The sequence below is a fragment of the Salvelinus fontinalis genome, chromosome 12 (assembly GCF_029448725.1).
Source record: "Salvelinus fontinalis isolate EN_2023a chromosome 12, ASM2944872v1, whole genome shotgun sequence".
NCBI lineage: Eukaryota > Metazoa > Chordata > Actinopteri > Salmoniformes > Salmonidae > Salvelinus > Salvelinus fontinalis.
In genome coordinates, this window is record NC_074676.1 from 3,425,772 (window position 1) to 3,449,034 (window position 23,263).

General features: G+C 43.3%; 1 protein-coding gene across 3 annotated transcripts in view; it reads right to left on the reverse strand.

Moving 5' to 3' along the window:
- The window catches only part of LOC129866638 (transmembrane and coiled-coil domain protein 3-like), a 47,532-nt gene extending 30,339 nt beyond the window's left edge, over nt 1–17,193 (reverse strand). The window contains exons 1-2 of one of the 3 annotated variants that reach the window (XM_055939406.1): nt 16,840–17,193; nt 4,729–4,823 (exon numbers count right to left, since the gene is read on the reverse strand). Coding sequence is in view for 1 of the 3 variants with exons in the window: in XM_055939405.1 (XP_055795380.1) it covers nt 16,840–16,905 (66 nt within the window). In the remaining 2 variants the exon portion in view is untranslated. The remainder of the gene's footprint in view (nt 1–4,728; nt 4,824–16,839) is intronic. The other 2 variants (XM_055939407.1, XM_055939405.1) reach the window with 2 other exon arrangements.
- Between the last annotated feature and the right edge of the window lie 6,070 nt (nt 17,194–23,263).

Sequence of the window (23,263 nt, forward strand, 5' to 3'; positions counted from 1 at the left end):
CTAAACCCGCGCTTTTTAATTTAGGGGAGGTGACAGGGACTGTTTCGGTATTTATTATGTATTTTTCAAAACCGGGCCGTCCGCAAACACGTGACCCTTTTGGTGACAGTAAAAACATTCACAGATTTCGTGCAAAGGCTTAGGGTCGTCAGAGGAAAAGCGACCCGAGCGAAGCACTGATGATGTAATCGTTCGTCCCTCAAAACGAGGCGCACCAAAGACAGTATTGTGTGTCAAAGCGTACTCATTTGCCAACACTGCTGCCTGGGCCAATGTCGCCGCTTTCTGTTCATTTAAACGTCCTACAATTCCATCAGGCAGGTTGCCTTTAAAATCCTCCAACAGCATCAACTCCTGAATATCAGCAATGGTGTTAGCTTTGTTGGCTGAACACCAGCGATTAAACAGAGACTATTTGTCCCTTGCAAACTCAACAAAAGTATGGTGAGAGGATTTCTTGTGGTTCCTGAAGCGCTGCCTATAGGCTTCAGGCACCACCTCATAAGCCCACAACACAGTTGTTTTACCTACAGTTAAAGTCGGAAGTTTACATACACCTGAGCCAAAAACATTTAAACTCAGTTTTTCACAATTCCTGACATTTAATCCTAGTACAAATTCCCGGTCTTAGGTCAGTTAGGATCACCACTTTATTTTAAGAATGTGACATGCCAAAATAAGAGAGAGAATGATTTATTTCAGCTTTTTTTTTTCATCACATTCCCAGTGGGTCAGAAGTTTACAAAACACTCAATTAGCATTTGGTAGCATTGCCTTTAAATTGTTGAACTTGGGTCAAACATTTCGGGTAGCCTTCCACAAGCTTCCCACAACAAGTTGGGTGAATTTTGGCCCATTCCTCCTGACCGAGCTGGTGTAAGTGAGTCAAGTTTGTAGGCCTCCGTGCTCGCACATACTTTTTCAGTTCTGCCACAATGTTCTATAGGATTGAGGTCAGGGCTTTGTGATGGCCAATCCAATACCTTGACTTTGTTATCCTTAAGCCATTTTCCCACAACTTTGGAAGTATGCTTGGGGTCATTGTCCATTTGCGACCAAGCTTTAATTTCCTGACTGATGTCTTGAGATGTTGCTTCAAAATATCCACATAATTTCCCTTCTTCATGATGCCATCTATTTTGGGAAGTGCACCAGTCCATCCTGCAGCAAAGCACCCCCACAACATGATGCTGCCACCCCTGTGCTTCATGGTTGGGATGGTGTTCTTCGGCTTGCAAGCTTCCCCCTTTTTCCTCCAAACATAACGATGGTCATTATGGTCAAACAGTTCTATTTTTGTTTCATCAGACCAGAGGACATTTCTCCAAAAGGAAAGATCTTTGTTCCCATGTGCTGCTGCAAACCGTAGTCTGGCTTTTTTTATGGCGGTTTTGGAGCAGTGGCTCTTCCTTGCTGAGCGGGCCTTTCAGGTTTTGTCGATATAGGACTCGTTTTACTGTGGATATAGATACTTTTGTACCTGTTTCCTCCAGCATCTTCACAAGGTCCTTTGCTGTTGTTCTGGGATTGATTTTACACCTTTCGCATCAAAGTACGTTCAGCTCTAGGAGACAGAACGAGTCTACTTCCTAAGCAGTATGACGGCTGCGTGGTCCCATGGCGTTTGCACAGATGAACGTGGTACCTTCAGGCGTTTGGAAATTGCTCCCAAGGATGAACCAGACTTGTGAAGGTCCACAAATATTTTTCTGACATCTTGGCTGATTTCTTTTGGCACTGAGTTTGAAGGTAGGCCTTGAAATACATCCACAGGTACACCTCCAATTGACTCAAATGATGTCAATTAGCCTATCAGAAGCTTCTAAAGCAATGACATCATTTTCTGGAATATTCCAAGCTGTTTAAAGGCACAGTCAACTTAATGTATGTAAACTTCTGACCAACTGAAATTGTGATACAGTGAATTATAAGTGAAATAATCTGTCAGTAAACAATTGTTAGATTTACATTGCAACAGGAGCGGCGAAATCTCGAGTGGCCAATGCAGCGCAGCGGCCACAAGTTCAAACGCAGAGAAATAAGAATCAACTTTCGACTCCCGAAAAGGAGGGACTAACGCAATATTTTTACTTACATCGAATTGGGCTTGATGATGAGCAGGTTGTGGAGTCGCACTGGAGCCAGCGTCTGGCTCCAGTTGTCGGATCCTTACCTCCTTGTCGGCTTCTATTTCCATTTTCCTAATTTCTAAATCAAACTCCATCTGTCTAACACACTATCTTTTTGTGCCATTTCCAAATGGGCCAGCCTCACCTTTAGCCTACCGGTCCCGTCTGAACGACCCAAAGCCGAAGATACAGGGTCGAATCGGGGCAATATAAAGGGGGTACGAGCAACCCCTTCCTCCGCGCCGTCCTCCGACTTGGCATCGGAAGATCTACCAGTCTCCTCTTTCAACGAGAAAATAAATATTTTCCTCACTAAACCCTCCCTGACTAGCACCAAATCTCAGCCTTTTGAAGAACCATTTTTAAGAGTCCACACTGGGCTATGCAATGAAAAGTTGACGGGTAAGTCAATTACTTTCAACCGGAAGGTTAGTTAACTATCTAGTAAACACTTCGGAGATGAGGCTGGTGTCTCTTTTTTGAAGAAAATTAAATGGATATACCGTGCATTCCAAATGTATTCAGACACCTTCCCTTTTTCCACATTTTGTTACGTTATAGTCTTATTGTACAATGAATTGAATTACATTTTTTCCTCATCAATCTACACACAATACCCAATAATGACAAAGCGAAAACAGGTTAATAGATTTTTGCAAATGTAGAAAAAAATCGAAAACAGAAATACATTAAAGTATTAAGACCCTTTGCTATGAGACTCGAAATTGAGCTCAGGTGCATCCTGTGTCCATTGATCATCCTTGAGATGTTTCTACAACTTGATTGGAGTACACCTGAGGTGGACATGATTGATTGGACATGATTTGGAAAGGCACACACCTGTCTATATAAAGTCCCACAGTTGACAGTGCCTTTCAGAGCAAAAAGCAAGCCGTGAGGTCGAAGGAATTGTCCATAGAGCTCTGAGACAGGATTGTGTCGAGGCACAGATCTGGGGAAGGGTACCAAAAATGTCTGCAGCATTGAAGGTCCCCAATAACACAGTGCCCTCCATCATTCTTAAATGGAAGAAGTGGCCAATGAACCACCAACACTCTTCCTAGAGCTGGCCACCTGGGCAAAGTGAGCAATCGGGGGAGAAGTTCATTGGTCAGGGAGGTGACCAAGAACCTGATGGTCACTCTGACAGAGCTCCAGAGTTCCTCTGTTGACATGGGAGAATCTTCCAGAAGGACAACCATCTCTGCAGCACTCCACCAATCAGGCCTTTATGGTAGAGTGGCCAGACGGAAGTCACGCCTCAGTAAAAGGCATATGACAGCCCGCTTGGAGTTTGCCAAAAGGCACCCAAAGGACTCTGACCATGAGAAACAAGATTCTCGAGTTTGATGAAACCAAGATTGAACTCTTTGGCCTGATTTCCAAACGTCACATCCGAAGGAAACCTGGCACCATCCCTACGGTGAAGCATGGTGGTGGCAACATCCCTACGGTGAAGCATCATGCAGTTGAGATGTTTTTCAGCGGCAGGGACTGGGAGACTAGTCAGGATTGGCTGGCAATACTAAAGTGCCTATTAGAACATCCAATCATCAAAGGTATATGAAATACAAATGGTATAGAGAGAAATAGTCGACGCGTCATAATTCCTATAATAACTACAACCTAAAACTTCTTAACTGGGAATATTGAACCACCAGCTTTCATATGTTCTGATCAAGGAACTTAAACGTTAGCTTTTTTACATGGCACATATTGCACTTTTACTTTTTTGGAGACAACACTGTTTTTGCATTATTTAAACCAAATTGAGCATGTTTCAGTACTTATTTCAGATTATTTAGATTGTATTTATGTATTATATTAAGTTAAAATAAAATTGTTTGTTGTTCATTCAGTATTGTTGTAATTGTCATTATTACAAATATATATATAAAAATCAGCAGATTAATCAGTATCGGCTTTTTTGGTCCTCCAATAATCGGTATCGGCGTTGAAAAATCATAAAATCGGTAAACCTCTAGTTCTCTGTGTTAAAGATCTCATGAGGGAGGTCGAGGGCCGAGAGGAGATGGCTAATCTGACACCGACACAAAAGCAGAAGAACGTTCCACGAGAGTGAAGGAACGGGAGACAGGACATGGGAGAGGAGAACAGTCGAGGGAAGAAATCCCAACACATCCTTGACAGCAACTTTTCACACAAGTGCGAAGGAGGAGTCACAATGTATATTCTGTGACAGAATGGATCACAAATCCAAATACTGTAATGAGTTAATGGTGGAAATGAGAAAAGCTGAGGAGACAAGGCAAGTGTTGTGTGTCTAGGTACAAGACATACGTCACCGCACAATCTGCACTCAATCAGCCAATCAGCGCCCAGAGTACCCAATGCACACAGAGACTCGCCAAGAACGCACAGGCCAATTGCGCACAGAGACATGCCATAGAGAGCACATGGACACATCAGATGCTGTAGTTTCTATTTCACCAGGTAACAGTGAAGGTAGCACAGTATTACTGCAAACAGCTACAGTGTTTATACAAGTGCCTAAACAGAGTCAAGTAGCCAGGTGTTTTCTAGACGGGGGCAGCCAACCCAGTTGCATTAAAAGACATTTCACGAGCACTTAACTTACCTGTAGTAGGACAGGAAGTCTTGAATGTGCATATGTTCGGCTCGGTTACACCCAAGAAGATAATCTGCAGAAAAGTACGGGTGCGTTTAAGAAATCTGAAAAATAGCCAAGGGGTAGTTATAAACCTATTGGAGACACCTCAAGTGTGCAAGTCAAATAGGAAATTGGCAAGTGAACAGATGAGAAGAAATCTTCGAAGAGAGAGGACTGCATGGGGCCAACACCCCAATCAGAGGTATGAACACAGAAGAGTTGTCTATTCTAATAGGAGGTGATCGTTATTGAAAAATTGTGACGGGAAGAATTGAGAGACTGAACGAAGGACTAGTGGCTCTGGAGAGCACAATTGGATGGCTAGTGCAAGGCACAGAAACACCAGTGTTACCAGTCACATATGAACCTCAAGACATTGGAGTAGGTTAAATGCGGAAGACACATTTCAGTTGAATGCATTCAGTTGTGCAACTAACTATGTTTTATTATCTCAATGCCACATACTGTGTTTAACTGTGTTCGATCTTGCCAAGCCATCTTGTTTCAAGAGGACCACAATGGAAATAAGTCCCAGACTTTGTGTGTTATCCTCTATGATTTTACTCATGGGCATGTTTGCCTTTTACAAGTTTTATGTGTGCTTGTTTTTAAAAATGGTTGAATTAATAAACTGAATTCAACTAAAACTAGGGATCCCCCCTTTCCTTTCCCTAATGCACATGAGTGGGGGAGAAGAGCAAGCGCTTCTGAGCAATAGCGCACATTTTGGGAAACGGAATCGATCGGTATTCACATGGAAAAAGAGCAGAGTGCAACACAGTTGAATGAAGACGCACTGTAGAAGTCTGGAGAGAATGTGAAGTACATCCACGGGAGATATCAAATGAGGCTTCAATCCAATTATGTCACGGCAGAAAACAGATTGCACCATCTGATGAGATGTATTACAGATGTGATTCAAGACGATCTAAGCCAAGGTATTGTAGAGCAGGTGCTTAGTGATCATTCAGATATCCCTCAGAGTAGTGTTTGATGCATCCTCGCATGAGAGAGATACTTTTGTATATAAAGTGTAGGTGGACACCCCTTCAAATGAGTGGATTCGGCTATTGCTATCAGGTGTATAAAATCGAGCACACAGCCATGCAATCCCCATAGACAAACATTGGCAGTAGAATGGCCTTACTGAAGAGCTCAGTGACTTTCAACGTGGCGCCGTCATAGGATGCCACCTTTCCGATAAGTCAGTTCGTCTAATTTCTGCCCTGCTAGACCTGCCCTGGTCAACTGTAAGTGCTGTTATTGTAAAGTGGAAACGTCTAGGAGAAACAACGGCTCAGTCGCGAAGTAGTAGGCCACACAAGCTCACAGATCGGGACAACCGAGTGCTGAAGCGCGCAGCGCATAAAAATTGTCTGTCCTCGGTTGCAACACTAATTATCGAGTTCCAAACTGCTTCTGGAAGCAACGTCAGCATAAGAACTGTTCGCCGGGAGCTTCATGAAATGGGTTTCCATGTCTGAGTAGCCGCACAGAAGCCTAAGATCACCATGCACAATACCAAGCGTCTGCTGGATTGGTGTAAAGCTCGCCGCCATTGGACTCAGGAGCAGTGGAAACGCATTGCCTGGAGTGATGAATCAGGCTTCACCATCTGCCAGTCTGACGAACTAATCTAGGTTTGGCGGATGCCAGGAGAATGCTACCTGTTAGCACAAAGCCCTGACCTCAACCCCATCAAACACCTTTGGGATGAATTGGAATGCAGACTGCGAGCCAGCCCTAATCGCCCGACAACAATGCCCGACCTCACTAATGCTCGTGGCTGAATGTATGCAAGTCCCCGCAGCATTGTTCCAACATCTAGCGGAAAGCCTTCCCAGAAGAGAGGAGGCTGTTATATCAGCAAAGGGGGGACCATCTCCATATTAATGCCCATGATTTTGGAATAAGATATTTGATGAGCATCGTTCGTTAAATGACTGCTTACGAACAGGTCCAAACCTAAACCCTGACCTGTCGAGTATCCTAATTAACTTCAGGCAGCACAGAGTAGTGCTAATGGCAGACATCACGAAAGCATTTGTGCAAATCTCACAAAACGAAATGGACAGATACGTATTGAGATTCATATGGACAAGTGAAACCCCCATGTTAAGTGAAGAAATCAAGATGTACACTCTTGGAATGACGAGAGTTCCATTTTAGAGCACCTGCAAGCCCATTGCTTTTAGCAGCCACAATCTGAACAAGTATGACGGGGTATATACAGACATGGTAACTTCACTGATGGAATGCTTGCATGTTGACGACCTCATCTGCGGAACAGAGGACAAAGAAACAGCCTCTGATATAACCATGAAGGCTAAAGAGAGCATGGACAGCACAAGCATGAACCTATGCAAATGTCAAACAAATTCGCAAAAGCTGAAAACTGAATGGACAAAGGAGAAAGTCATGGTAAAAATGTGAGCGAAAATTCTAACTCCTTTGAAAGTACTAGGATTTACATGGAGAACAGACACTGACAAATTAGTGTTTGAAATGACGGATTTGATTAAATTCCTGAAAGACAAGAAAAAAACAAAACGAGGAGTGCTTCTGCTGAACGAAAATTTGATCCTATCAGATTTGTATTGGGATCAAGTGTCTATTCCAATAAATGTGGCAACGGGGCCTGTCATGGGACGAAGAGCTTCCACAAAATGTACATACATGTAGGCGTACATGCATGTAAAGAATGTGCGGCGCTCAGATTAAGGAAAGAGAGAGGAGGGAGTATCAACCTACATGAGTCGAGGTGTAGCCCAAAAAAATATAATCATCATTGCAAAGAAAAAGGGGCAACGTTCTCTCACCATTGAAAAATCTTTGTTTTATTCAAGCAAGGTTAATAGATCAATGTTTTGACCTACAATGGCCTTCATCAGAATAACACTCAGATGTATACAGTCGTGACACAAAGATGTTCGTTGTCGGCTTGTTCACAGAAAGTACAGCTTCTGAGCAGGAGACTAATTATGGAAACAGGGACAACAGCCTATTACATATCTTATTAACAAGTTATGCAAATGTTTACACTGTCAAATGGCCAAAATATGGTGAGTGAATGCTATAAAATGGCTAAGTCTAAATGTCATAAAAAACTGAATTCAAGTAAGGATAGTTACAGTACAAAGTAACCTATAAATCATAAATCATCTGAGAAAGGTATGTACTAGGGTTGGGAGGTAACCAGATGTATTATATTGTCATACCGTCCTTCTCTCATCCCGGGATGTATGGTATTACTGGCTTAGTACACAAGGGGGTGCCAAAAAACATTGGCAAATGATAACAAAATTTGCACAGATAATAGCGAATTTCCATGGAGGCTGCTAGCTAAATATGCTAACGAGAGCAAACAAAAATAAACTAATTGCAAAGACAGGCTATCCAGCTCATATAGTTATACACATACAGCATCAATCAAAAGTTTGGACACACCTACTACTTCAAGAGTTTTTCTTTATTTTTACTATTTTATTTATTGTAGAATAATAGTGAAGACATCAACACTATGAAATAACACATATGGAATCATGTAGTAACCAAAAAAGTGTTCAACAAATCATAATATATTTTAGATTCTTCAAAGTAGCCACCCATGGCCATCATATAAGTTTATATAAGTTTATTTTTGGATGCAATATTCAGACATTCACAGAAGTAATGACAGCATAACACAATCATCCAAACCGGAAAATGTAGGTTACATTAGTCCTAACGCTGAGGAAATATTGACGTAACACAAGCGGTCATATTTAGATAACTCTCGGCTGACTGAAACCACAATATGAATTAGATAACAGCAATTTGTAACGGTCGTCGTATGAAGAAGGTGTGGACCAAAGCGCAGCGTGGGAAGTGTTCATGATTATTTATAAAAAAAACTGAACACTGAGACAAAATAACAAAATGTAACAACACGAAACAGTTCTGTCTGGAGAGGACACAAAAAAACGAAAACAACTACCCACACAAACCCATGTGGGAAAAAGCTACCTAAGTATGGTTCTCAATCAGAGACAACGATAGACAGCTGCCTCTGATTGAGAACCACACCCGGCCAAATAACAAAGAAATACAAAACATAGAAAATGAACATAGAATGCCCACCCAAATCACACCCTGACCAAACCAAAATAGAGACATAAAAAGATCTCTACGGTCAGGGCGTGACACAATTACTATTTATAATTCATCACATCACGGGTAAGCTCAACATTGATCGAAATAATTTAGTAAAACACTTTCTATAAATCTAAAGTAATCCAACAATGGGTAGCTTATGCACGCCGCCATGTTTGCACTTTGCGTCAATCAAAGATAATAAAAGGAGGGCCTCCCGGGTGGCGCAGTGGTCTAGGGCACTGCATCGCAGCGCTAGCTTGGGTATGCGCCCAGGCTCTGTCGCAGCCGGCCGCGACCGGGAGGTCCGTGGGGCGACGCACAATTAGCCTAGCGTCGTCCGGGTTAGGGAGGGTTTGGCCGGTAGGGATATCCTTGTCTCATCGCGCACCAGCGACTCCTGCGGCGGGCCGGGCGCAGAGCGCGCTAACCAAGGGAGCCAGATGCACGGTGTTTCCTCCGACACATTGGTGCGGCTGGCTTCCGGGTTGGAGGCGCTCTGTGTTAAGAAGCAGTGCGGCTTGGTTGGGTTGTGTTTCAGAGGATGCATGGCTTTCGACCTTCGTCTCTCCCGAGCCCGTACGGGAGTTGTAGCGATGAGACAAGATAATAATTACTAACAAGTGGATACCACGAAATTTGGGTGAAAAGGGGGTCATTTAAAAAAAATGTATATTAAAAAAAGATAATAAAAGGAGACAAGATGAGTTTGGTCTGTTTGCAATATGCATCAAATCCTAAAAAATGATTGGTCACATACACATGGTTAGCATATTTTAATGCGAGTATAGCGAAATGCTTGTGCTTCTAGTTCCGACCATGCAGTAATATCTAACAAGTAATCTAACAATTTCACAACAACTACCTTTAACACACAAGTATAAAGGAATGAATAAGAATATGGACATATAAATATACGGATGAGCGATGATCGAACGGCATAGGCAAGATGCAGTTGATGGTATAGAGTACAGTATATACATATGAGATGAGTAATGTAGGGTATGTAAACAGTATATAAATTGGCATTGTTTAAAGTGGCTAGTGATACATTTATTACATCCAATTTTTTATTACTAAAGTGGCTCGAGATTTGAGTCAGTATATTGGCAGCAGCAACTCAATGTTAGTGATGGCTGTTTAACAGTCTGATGTCCTTGTGATAGAAGCTGTTTTTCAGTCTCTCCGTCCCAGCTTTTGATGCACCTGTACTGACCTCGCCTTCTGGCTACGTCGCAGACACTGACATCTTGCTTCCAGACAAACTAAACACGTTCTTTGCCCGCTTTGAAGACAACACAGTCCTTTTCTGTGGCCGAAGTGAGTAAGACATTTAAACGTGTTAACCCTCGCAAGGCTGCCGGCCCAGGCGGCATCCCTAGCCGCGTCCTCAGAGCATGCGCAGACCAGCTGGCTGGAGTGTTTACGGACATATTCAATCTCTCCCTATCCCAGTCTGCTGTCCCGACTTGCTTCAAGATGGCCACCATTGTTCCTGTTCCCAAGAACGGTAAGGTAACTGATCTAAACGACTATCAGCACTCACTTCCGTCATCATAAAGTGCTTTGAGAGACTAGTCAAGGATTATATCACCTCCACCCTACCTGTCACCCTAGACCCACTCCAATTTTTTTACTGCCCCAATAGGTCCACAGACGATGCAATCGCCATCACACTGCACACCACCCTATCCCATCTGGACAAGAGGAAAACATATGTAAAAATGCTGTTCATTGACTATAGCTCAGCATTCAACACCATAGTACCCTCCAAGCTCATCATTAAGCTCAAGGCCCTGGGTCTGAATCCTGCCCTGTGCAATTAGGTCCTGGACTTCCTGATGGGCCGCCCCCACAAGGGTGGGTGCTCAGCCCCCTCCTGTACTCCCTGTTCACCCATGACTGCGTGGCCATGCACGCCTTCAACTCAATCATCAAGTTTGCAGACGACAACAGTAGTAGGCTTGATTATCAACAATGACGAGACAGTCTACAGGGAGGAGGTGAGGGCTCTGGGAGTGTGGTGTCAAGAAAAATCACTCAACTTCAACAAAACAAAGGAGATGATTGTGGACTTCAGGAAACAGCATCGGAGCACCCAAAATCCACATCAACGGTACACCAGTGGAAAGTATTAAGTTCCTCTGCGTACACATCATGGACAAACTGAAATGGTCCACCCACACAGACAGTGTGGTGAAGAAGGTGCAACAGCGCCTCTTCAACCTCAGGAGGCTGAAGAAATTTGGCTTGTCACCTAAAAGCCTCACAAACTTCTATAGATGCACAATTGAGAGCATCCTGGAGTGTATTACCGCCTGATACGGCAACTGCACTGCCCACAACCGCAGGGCCCTCCAGTGGGTGGTGCGGTCTGCACAATGCATCACCGGGGGCAAACTACCTGCCCTCCAAGGCACCTACAGCACCCGATGTCAAAGGAAGGCCAAAAAGATCAAGGACAACAACCACCTGAGCCACTGCCTGTTCACCCCGCTATCATCCAGAAGAAGAGGTCAGTACAGGTGCATCAAAGCTAGGAAGGAGAGACTGAAAAATAGCTTCTAAATAGCCATCACTAGTACTGAGGCTGCAGCCTACATACAGACTTGAAATCATTGGCCACTTTAATAAATGGAACACTAGTCACTTTAAAAATGTCACTTTAATAATGTTTACATATCTTGCATTACTCATCTCATATGTATATACTGAATCTACAAAACAAAAAAAACGTTCAATATAAAACGCAAACCCCTGTCACTACACAGCTGGACTCACCTGCTCCCGCTTTCTCCCATTGTGCCATTTACAAACAAACACGTTACTGGCTCAACTGTTCTGGGGAACTACGGTAAGCGTCATAATGTAAAATAATGTGACAGGCGAAATGAAGATCTCTCCTCCACTTTCAGCCAGGAGAGTTTGACATGCTTATTATTAATATTAGCTCTTTGTGTACATCCAAGGGCCAGACGTGCTGCCCTGTTCTGAGCCAATTGCAGTCCTTTTTTGTGCCACCTGACAACACGACTGAACAGTAGTCAAGGTGCGACAAAACTAGAGCCTGTAGAACCTGCCTTGTTGATAGTGTTGTTAAGAAGGCAGAGCATCGCTTTATTACAGGCAGACTTCTCCCCATCTTAGCTACTACTAAGAAGGTCGCCGACATCCGATCCTCGTTTGCTAAGTCAAACGACACCGCTGGTTCTGCTCACACTGCCCTACCCTGTGCTCTGACCTCTTTCTCCCCTCTCTCTCCAGATGAAATCTCGCGTCTTGTGACGGCCGGCCGCCCAACAACCTGCCCGCTTGACCCTATCCCCTCCTCTCTTCTCCAGACCATTTCCGGAGACCTTCTCCCTTACCTCACCTCGCTCATCAACTCATCCTTGACCGCTGGCTACGTCCCTTCCGTCTTCAAGAGAGCGAGAGTTGCACCGCTACTGAAAAAACCTACACTCGATCCCTCCGATGTCAACAACTACAGACCAGTAACCCTTCTTTATTTTCTCTCCAAAACTCTTGAACGTGCCGTCCTTGGCCAGCTCTCCTGCTATCTCTCTCAGAATGACCTTCTTGATCCAAATCAGTCAGGTTTCAAGACTAGTCATTCAACTGAGACTGCTCTTCTCTGTATCACGGAGGCGCTCCGCACTGCTAAAGCTAACTCTCTCTCCTCTGCTCTCATCCTTCTAGACCTATCGGCTGCCTTCGATACTGTGAACCATCAGATCCACCTCTCCACCCTCTCCGAATTGGGCATCTCCGGCGCGGCCCACGCTTGGATTGCGTCCTACCTGACAGGTCGCTCCTACCAGGTGGCGTGGCGAGAATCTGTCTCCTCACCACGTGCTCTCACCACTGGTGTCCCCCAGGGCTCTGTTCTAGGCCCTCTCCTATTCTCGCTATACACCAAGTCACTTGGCTCTGTCATAACCTCACATGGTCTCTCCTATCATTGCTATGCAGACGACACACAATTAATCTTCTCCTTTCCCCCTTCTGATAACCAGGTGGCGAATCGCATCTCTGCATGTCTGGCAGACATATCAGTGTGGATGACGGATCACCACCTCAAGCTGAACCTCGGCAAGACGGAGCTGCTCTTCCTCCCGGGGAAGGACTGCCCGTTCCATGATCTCGCCATCACGGTTGACAACTCCATTGTGTCCTCCTCCCAGAGCGCTAAGAACCTTGGCGTGATCCTGGACAACACCCTGTCGTTCTCAACTAACATCAAGGCGGTGGCCCGTTCCTGTAGGTTCATGCTCTACAACATCCGCAGAGTACGACCCTGCCTCACACAGGAAGCGGCGCAGGTCCTAATCCAGGCACTTGTCATCTCCCGTCTGGATTACTGCAACTCGCTGTTGGCTGGGCTCCCTGCCTGTGCCATTAAACCCCTACAACTCATCCAGAACGCCGCAGCCCGTCTGGTGTTCAACCTTCCCTAGTTTTCTCACGTCACCCCGCTCCTCCGCTCTCTCCACTGGCTTCCAGTTGAAGCTCGCATCCGCTACAAGACCATGGTGCTTGCCTACGGAGCTGTGAGGGGAACGGCACCTCAGTACCTTCAGGCTCTGATCAGGCCCTACACCCAAACAAGGGCACTGCGTTCATCCACCTCTGACCTGCTCGCCTCCCTACCACTGAGGAAGTACAGTTCCCGCTCAGCCCAGTCAAAACTGTTCGCTGCTCTGGCACCCCAATGGTGGAACAAACTCCCTCACGACGCCAGGACAGCGGAGTCAATCACCACCTTCCGGAGACACCTGAAACTCCACCTCTTTAAGGAATACCTAGGATAGGATAAAGTAATCCTTCTGACCCCCCCCTCTTAAAAGATTTAGATGCACTATTGTAAAGTGGCTGTTCCACTGGATGTCATAAGGTGAATGCACCAATTTGTAAGTCGCTCTGGATAAGAGCGTCTGCTAAATGACTTAAATGTAAATGTAAAATGTACTAGATCAATATGTTTTAACCCTGACAGGTTACAATCTAGGGTTACTCAAAGCAGTTTAGTCATCTCAACTTGCTCAATTTCCACATTATTTATTACAAGATTTAGTTGAGGTTTAGGGTTTACTGAGTGTTTTGTTCCAAATACAATGCTTTTAGTTTTAGAAATATTTAGGGCTAACTTATTCCTTGCCACCCACTCTGAAGCTAACTGCAGCTCTTTGTTGAGTGTTGCAGTCAATTCAGTCGCTGTAGTAGCTGACGTGTATAGTGTTGAGTCATCCGCATACATAGACACTGGCTTTACTCAAAGTTAGGGGCATGTCGTTTGTAAAAATTGAAAGAGCTGTAAAAATCTGTAAAGAGACTGAAAGTAGTGATATGCTGCTGGCAAGTAAAATAAGCAGCACTGCAGTTAGCCTACAACTAGAGCAGTGTTGCATAACAGAGTGCCCCCTGATCCCCTTATGCATCTAGTTTATTTCAGGGAAAAGTGCACAGTCATTATCTGCAGAATGAAGGAAAGGAGGACAAAAATGGAAAGGAGGAAAGCATGAATGCAAGGTAAGGAAGAAGCAGTACCTGTCTGAGAACCAATCAGACCGACAAACCTTGACTAGGTAGGTATAGCCTAGGCCCAGTGCATTTTAACGTGATGCGTAACACTGACTATTGGAGATTAAGTGGAGTCAATTCATTAGCTGCAGAAAGAAGGAAGGAAAGCATGAATGGAGGGTAAAGAAGCAACTAAGAACGTAAGATGAAGACGTACGAGCCAGTCAGACAGTTTACGAATGTGAACCTCTTAAATTAGTGGCATTATCAAGTGGTATAACTGCTAGTAGAGCTATAACTTTTTTTTTAAATGTTGAGCTGTATGGCACAATGCCCTGTAAAGAAGAAGTATGAAAAGGTTCGACAGCTTGTGAATGTGAAACTTTTAAAATCAGTGGGGGATTATCAAGTGACATAACCGCAGTGTGAGTTACAGCCATAACCTTTCACAATGTTCAGTCGTATTGCACCCTGATTAAAAGTTGTCAGATTGGCAAGTACATAACTACATATTAAAACTTCTGCATATCTGATTGCATCCCAGTGCAATGCATTAAGGATATTGGTGTTACAATGTATTCATAATCCTTGACTGATTCCACATTTTGTTGTAGTACAGCCTGAATTAAAAATGGATTCAATATAAATTTTTCTTACCCATCTTCGCACAATACCATAATGACAAAGTGAAAAACAGAAATACCTTATTTACATAAGTATTCAGACCCTTTGCTATGACACTGGAAATTGAGCTCAGGTGCATCCTGTTTCCATTGATCATCAAGGCAAAGGGTGGCTATTTGAAGAATCTCAAATATAAAACATATTTTGATTTGTTTAACACTTGTCTGGTTACTACATGATTCAATATGTGTCATAGTTTTGATGTCTTCGTTATTATTCTACAACATAGAAAATAGCAAAAATAAAGAAAAACCCGTCAATGAGTCAGTGTTCTAAAACTTTTGACCGGTAGTGTATATTGCGAAGGAGAGGTGAGGCATTGAGTGTAGTAAATCAAGGAACGTGTACTTGACACTTTAACAACCGGCTCAAGATGACATCCTCCTCATGTTCAAACATGATAAACAGCTTGGAATAAACCAGTCAGCAAAACAGTCAGTCAAACAACAGACAAACTGGCTAATCCAAGGTTTGTGGTTATTTGGCCGGCAGGCATGATATCTCCAGGATAAATAGAAACAACATGCTCTCTCTTTGACAGTTGAGTGATTTTTGGGGGGTTTTCACTGGGTGTTCACACACAACCATGGGACACACCGTGCTCCAGGCTCGAGGGAACGGGCATTCCAATGTGTGTGTGTCACTGTACTGGTACACTCGGTGTGTGTGTGTGTGTGTGTGTGTGTGTGTGTCATTAGGCCTACGAGAAGACCAATCAGTTTTTTATTTGTATGGTGGACTAGTATTAGGGACATTTTTCAACAGTGACACAACTACTACCTTAAAGGGCCACTCTGTGATATTTCCATCCTTGTCAACTGTCTAACCCCATCATAAGCCAAAACATAAGGTTGTCTTATACTCTAATTGGAAATAAGGGGTAAACTATCAATAAATGAACAAGAACTCCAGTCATTTACATGATGTGTACAAGTCCATGTTATTCAATAGTACACTGGGGTTTCGATAATGCTTGTACAGCTATAACATTGTAATAACATGGAATAGCTAACTGTATCCCGCTGTGAGCCATATTTAACATTTTTATCTGAGTGATAGCAGGTTTATCCAGCTGTCAATCAGAACAGCCACAACAGTAAGAGAACAGAACAGAGAACAGAACATTGCTTTGGATACTAGGAAGTCATATTGGACCAAAACCAAGTGAGAGGTTGTCGTGGTGAGCTGCTAACCCTTTCTATTCTATTGTGTTCTTTCAACTTTTAAAAACGGCAACAATTTTTTTTTTAAACGAAATACCAATTAAAAACAATTTTGTTATTTGAAATGCTCAAATAATAATCCAAAACGTATGTTAGGCAATACTGAATGGCATGATTGTGTTTTTAAAATCTGTTGAAAATATTAACAAGGTTATAAAGAATAGACCCCTCAACATGTATATGAAACACAAACAAGAGTGTACACAGTGTAGCATACATAACAGAGTAGAGCCTCAATAAACAGATATCTGACCATTTCATGAGCGCCATCGCGTAACGTTACTTAAAACGCAACTAAACCATATTCAGGGCAATAGTCGCATAGCCCATAACCCAGTGAATGATCAGATATGAGCGAGAAGAAGGACAACAGATGTTCACATATGGAGGCATATGATCCGTTATGATGACGATTCAGTACAATGCCTCCAATACAGTACAATGCCTCCAATGTTTGAGCAGCCTAGCCTATAAGCTATGCAGTGTAGAAGAATGGGAAAACAAAAAAGTAGTCAGTTACCATATCGTTCCGGCTGTTGAGGTATTTTTCGACTTGTGATAAACTTCTCACTGCTACGCTGGGCATAATCACCGTGATCGTCTCGCTGTCCGTTTTAGGAACAATGTTCGGTCTAGTGTTCCGTTCTCAATGTTTCATCATCTGTACTCTCCCACCATGTCGACCAACCCTTCCTTCACACACTGATCTGACCACTCTCGTTTCTCCTTTCCAAAGACCTAAGATACAAGAAAACAATGTGCACTCCGACACCGCCCACTTTAAGGTCTGCGGAACGAGACGATGAGTTAACTCTATCGTTCCACCCTCCACCTAGTCCTAGCCTCTGCAGAGTGGTCGTAACTAGTTACCACCCTTTTTTTTTCTGGCTAAAATGACATACCCAAATCTAACTGCCTGTACCTGAAGCAAGGATATGCATTTGAAAGGAAACACTTGGGAGTTTGTGGAAACTTGAAATGAATGTAGGAGAATATAACACATTAGATCTGGTAAAAGATAATACAAACACAAAAACATGCGTTTTAAAAAAACTCAGCGTCTCTGAAATACAAGAGAAAAGGCCATACAGTCAGATAGTTTAGGTGTCGTTTAGCTTTTGGCCACCAGATGGCAGCAGTGTGTGTGCAAAGTTTCAGACTGATCCAGTGAAGCATAACTACATAACTAGAAAACATACGAAAATGCTATAGTAATAAAAAAATGTAAGTTCACACACTCCCGGGAATGTCATACATGATGGATAATTAACTTCCCTACAGAAAAGACACTAACCTTTACACATCTAGATGGCCGGGAGGGGTGGGTGTGGGGCCAGAGACAGCAGGGGTTCAAACTGTAGAACCCACATTTGAATCTAAAAATTGATTTTATCAAACTATGCTACCTTTTATCTCTGGGACCCTCAGAATGACAAATCAGAGCACGATTACTGAATGTAAGTACATTATTTACCTTCAGAGGTGAATGTATCAAACCAGTTGTGTTTTGTTGTTGTGCACTCTCCTCAAACAATAGCATGTTATTTTTTCACAGTAGTAAATACTGTAAATTGGACAGCGCAGTTATATTAACAATTAAGCTTTCTGCCCAATAAACCATGTCTATGTCCTGGAAAGTTGGCTGTTACTTACGACATTCTAGTCACATTAGCGCACATTAGCCACAACCGTACTGGTTTAGGGACACCAATCCCGTAGGATGTCATATTATTTATCAGATTCAATGGTTGTAAAGATGGGGAGAAGTCTGTTTGTAATAAAGATATGCTTAGCTTTTTTGACCCCACACTCCACGAAGCAAGTCCTGCAGGCTCTAGTTTGATCTTATCTTGATTATTGTCATATGGTCAAGCGTTGCAAAGAAAGACCTGGATTAGCTGCAGTTGGCCTGGAACTGAGCGGCACGCCTTGCTCTTCATTGTAATCAGAGGGCTAATACTAATGCTATGCATCTCAGTCTCTCTTGGCTAAGAGTTGAGGACAGACTGACTGCGTCACTTCTTGTTTTTTGTAAGAAACGTGTTGTTTGCAAAGTCAACTTTGCACTCAGCACAGACACACACACTTACCCAATCAGACATGCCCCCAAGGGTGTTTTCACAGTCCCCAGGTCCGGAACAAATTCAAGGAAACGTACAGTATTATACAGAACCATGAGTGCATGGAACTCCCTTCCATCTCGTATCGTGCAAGTGATCAGCAAAGCCGGTTTAAAAAAAACAAAACACATAAAGCACCACCTTTCAGCACAACGCCTCTCCCCCATGTGATCTACGTGTGTGTATGTACTGAGATGTATGTGTAACTGATAGATGCACGCACACGCACACTACATGTTCATGTTTTGAAATGCATGTCAATTGTAAAGTCTTTTGTCTGTAATGTCTTTTCTGTTACGTGTCGGACCCCAGTAAGACTAGCTATCGCCATTGGTGTCGGCTAATGGGGATCTTAATAAATCAAACACGAAGGACATAAAATATGCTGGGATGGATCATGCAACACAGTCAGCTTGCCTCAGCCGTGGAGAACCTGAAAAACTATATTAAAAACTCCACCAGTTACATGCCACTTGATTGGGAACTATTATTGTTGGCTTGCATTGCATTTGATGTGATACTGTACAGCTACAATGTATTTGTGTATTAATATTTCTCATTCCTTCCGGTGCAATGCACGAGGTAGCGGCAGAGCTAATGTAGGGCCACCGCAAGCTAATGAACCTGGAGGGCTCATGGAATGACCTCATGTACGATCAGCGCTGCATGGGCATCGGGAACACGCACAACATGAACCTCATGCGAAACTACTTTAGCAAAGTGCAGGGCCTGTCGGACGACCTGGCCAAGCAATTGTGTATAGTGCTGCAGCGCACCCTGGGCAAGGCTGGAGGCCACGGTGAGCAGTGAAGTTGGCGCAGTGCTTCCCAACAGGCTCTTGACAGGTTCTTCAAGCTCAACACTGTGTCCATCAGGGTGCAGGAACTGGCTGCAGAGGACCTGGCGGCCAACACGATTGTGTCCCTCCTCACCTGGTCCTCAATTAATACTTCCAAAAGTAAGTCTGTACTGCCCTCTGTGACTCATGTAGCATCAGGTATATCTACACACCAGTCCAATTATTCCTTTCTATTATAATGCTGCTGACAGTGGCTTGTACTAATTGCGTAATAACACAATTTGGACTGATGCCCAGATATCGCCTGCAGGAACTCTTTGGAGGACTCTGATGATGAGGACTTCCCTGGTTATGAGTAGTATGAACCTAGCCTGCCAAAGCCTGCATTATCCCCGTTTCTACAGGCTTGTTTTTAAATGGGGGGAGGAGCGTGGCGAAATCCTGCACAGAGCCTTCACCGTGCGTTGCCACTTAAGAGTGCACCCGCTGTCAGGAAGGAGGAAGTAACACAGCTGTCCGACCTGTGTGTGAGCTCTCTGAAAACTGCTGCGCTGACAACGTGTATGCAACGCAGTTTTGCCGTGTTTAGATCATAAAAGTTTGTTCGCCTGTGTTGTCGCTCTACTCTCGGCCTGTTTGGAACCTGTTGTGGTCGTTCAAGCCTCTCATCTCATGGCCTTTAATCTCATTTGCGTTCATCTCGCGTTGTTGTGAAGCCTGGAGAGAAAAAGTGAGAGCGCAAGAACAGTTCGGAATATTGTCAGACTGCATCTGTGAGACTCAGAGCAGTTTACAAACATTAACAAATGTCTGACAAAATGTCTCAGCCTATCCTATCACTACTCCAACCATAACAAATGTGCAACAACAGAAGCGGACGACACAGTGGTAAATTGACGAGACTCTGAAAGGACAAAAGCAGGCTGCCACTTAATCTCTCTCGATCTCTCGCTCGCATACACAAAAACACACATGCATACACACACACATTTCACGCTCACTTATCCACTCGTTATCTTAACCTCCACACCCATAGCCTATTCCCCCTGAAGCCAGTATCAACCAAACACCAAACAGAGCCCTCAAAGCAATTCAGGATTTATCAGGACATTGGCTTGAGTGTTTACTCTTTGCTCAGAGATCCACCCTACCAGGACCAGAGTCCATGGGATTGGGAAAAGGTCAGCCATTCCAGACCAGTTGATCTTGCATCATAAATTGCTTCACTTTGTTCCTTTTCTTTACAAACAAGTGTTACTGTTCTTAGATTTGAAGGTTTGTTTGAAGGCTTACTGCCTGAATAGGATACCTTATCTGGAGTTCAAACAGGCATGCTGTTGTTACGACGTCTCCTGTTCTGTTGGTGAGGCTTGGGTCGCGTCTGAAATGCAAAGCCTCTCACGAGTGAGTGGTCACCAGAATGGACACAGACAGAGAACAGGGCCCGTACTCACAAAGAGTCGGATGGGCGATATGGAATCAGTTAAGTATGCAACAGTTGTTAAGTATGCAACAGTTGTTAAGTATGCAAACATGTATGACAAGTGTGAGACACTAAGCAGAAAGAGACACGATAAAATTCCACTACAATCATAATTAATATGATTGATTATGTAACGGATGTGAAATGGCTAGCTAGTTAGCGGGTACGCGCTAATAGCATTTCAATCGGTCACGTCACTTGCTCTGAGACCTGAAGTAGGGTTTCCCCTTGCTCTGCAAGGGCCGCGGCTTTTGTGGAGCGATGGGTAACGACGCTTCGTGGGTGTCAGTTGTTGATGTGTGCAGAGGGTCCCTGGTTCGCGCCCGGGTCGGGGCGAGGGGACGCCGTAAAGTTATACTGTTACAATTATACGGACAGAGAGGACCGGATCTTACTTAGATGCTTCGTGCCCAGTGCAGTCAAATAATATTCCCAATTCCAAAAGGGGCTGAGGAAGTTGATTGATAATATGATAGGGGCCGTGCAGAAGCGGTAGAATCAGATATGAGGATATTAGATCCCTGGTTACGTGACAATGGAATCTAAAAACAGAAGCCAGCACGAGGTCATCAAGTTCTAATGTGCTTACCAATGAGTTTCATTTTTAGGAGACATTCACCAGGTGACAACAGCAAAACAGGGCTGTCTGTCTCTCTGTGGTTGCGTGTGTCACTACTACCCCCGTCACTACCCTATTTGCATCAGCCTGATAAAATATTAATCAACCAATAAGACTAACTTCCACTATAAGACATTTGACTCTGATAACACAAAGCTGTTAGGACCTCAATATACAGATTGCATAATTGAAAAGATTCAAGGGAAAGACATGTAAATCATCTAGGCCTATGTGAATAACATTTACTGTTGCTCGTTGTGGTACCAACATAATAATGCTTGAGTTTAGACAGGCAGACAAATTCTTATATTTTTTCCAATAATTGGTCTTTTGTCCAATCACAATAGATCTTTCACATCTGAGCCTTTTCAGAGCTGATCTGATTGGTCAACAGATTTCAGTAGTGAAAAGAATTATGGTCTGCCTGTGTAAACACAGACCAAGAGCTGTAACGTAATCTGGATCTGGGGAGACTTGCCTATTTTTATCAATTTGGTTCCCATTTATCACCTCTTTGCAATAACAATAAAAGATATTCATACCTCTGGCATAGTCCGCTGCAAGACCAAAGTCACAACAGGATAAACCGCATAGTCGTACGGTCAAGATTATCTACACACAGTATAAAAAGGCAATTACACGATAGATTCCTATTGTTTTGAATGGTAAGCAATGCAATCTGAACAAACAGAGAAAAAAAGGAATCAGTCAATATTATTGGGAAATATGGTAATCCAGGTCAGAAATAGCCTCTTGGACCCTGGGAAGCAGACTGCATTGTGGATAGATAATTGCCCATTTTCTGAAACTCACAGAAACCTTTGATGTAGATTGTTGACCTACTCAATTTATTGAAACAGTGGGTACAACATCAGCAACATCAGTCCAGCAGCATGATCTATAGAAATGGCAATTTCTCATTCTGTGTCTCACCTACTCAAACCGTATTGAATGACAAATTATTGTGTGATATTCAGCAATATCAATTCTCTCAAATTCTGCAGCAAGTCACATGCATATAGCTTTTTAGCTGTACTCTTATAGCCTATATACGCCTAAAGCTGCTTATATACATTCTTAGCTAAAGCCTCTCATAATACAAGTGGGTGTATGGGTTAACGGGACACTTGGTATTACCATTTAGCTGAGAGCATGTGGTTAACTCCAATTCACCTCATGTAGAGATCGATATCAGCAACAATGGAAGTACACTTGACTCCAGGGAGTCTATAAAGATATTACATACTGTACCTTTTTGAATATGAATAAAAGCTTGGGGTCACCATCAATAAATCCTAAAGGCAGGTTCTCTCGACACAGATTAAGCATAGTCCTGGATTTTTAGTTCAGGCTTAATCTGGACTAGATTTCATCTGTGTTTGGGAAACCGGCTCCATATGTAAAGCAATTTAACTCTGGAATCTCCCCATTCCTCTGCCTCTTTTTCTACACAATTACATTGAATTTACCTGGAATTACTGTAATTTATTAATTTAAATTAGCCTGTACAGACCAGGCCAGTTTTTCAAAAATGATCTGCTTGGCTTTCCCCAATCAGATAGGATTAAATGTTGGATTTGGGTGTTCAAAACTCACAAATTTGATTCTGGTCATCTGGACAGGGATTAGGTCATCCAATCTCACCTTTAAATCAGGATTAAATGTTGTTTTTACATTTTTCAAAGCTCTAAGGTAGTGATTAGGATAAAATGCATCTTGAGAAAGACACCAGTGATAATGCCTATGGATATCTTGTAAGGGCAGAAAAGCAGACTTGTTGGCTGAAGATCAAGTTGTCATGCTCCAACAAAGAGACAAAACTGTGCATTTGCTTACTCCAAGCACACTTGAAAGATGATCAAGTTGCATTTTCAGATGATAATATGCATTTGTGTTTCGAATTATTTGAGTTGCCCAGTGAGG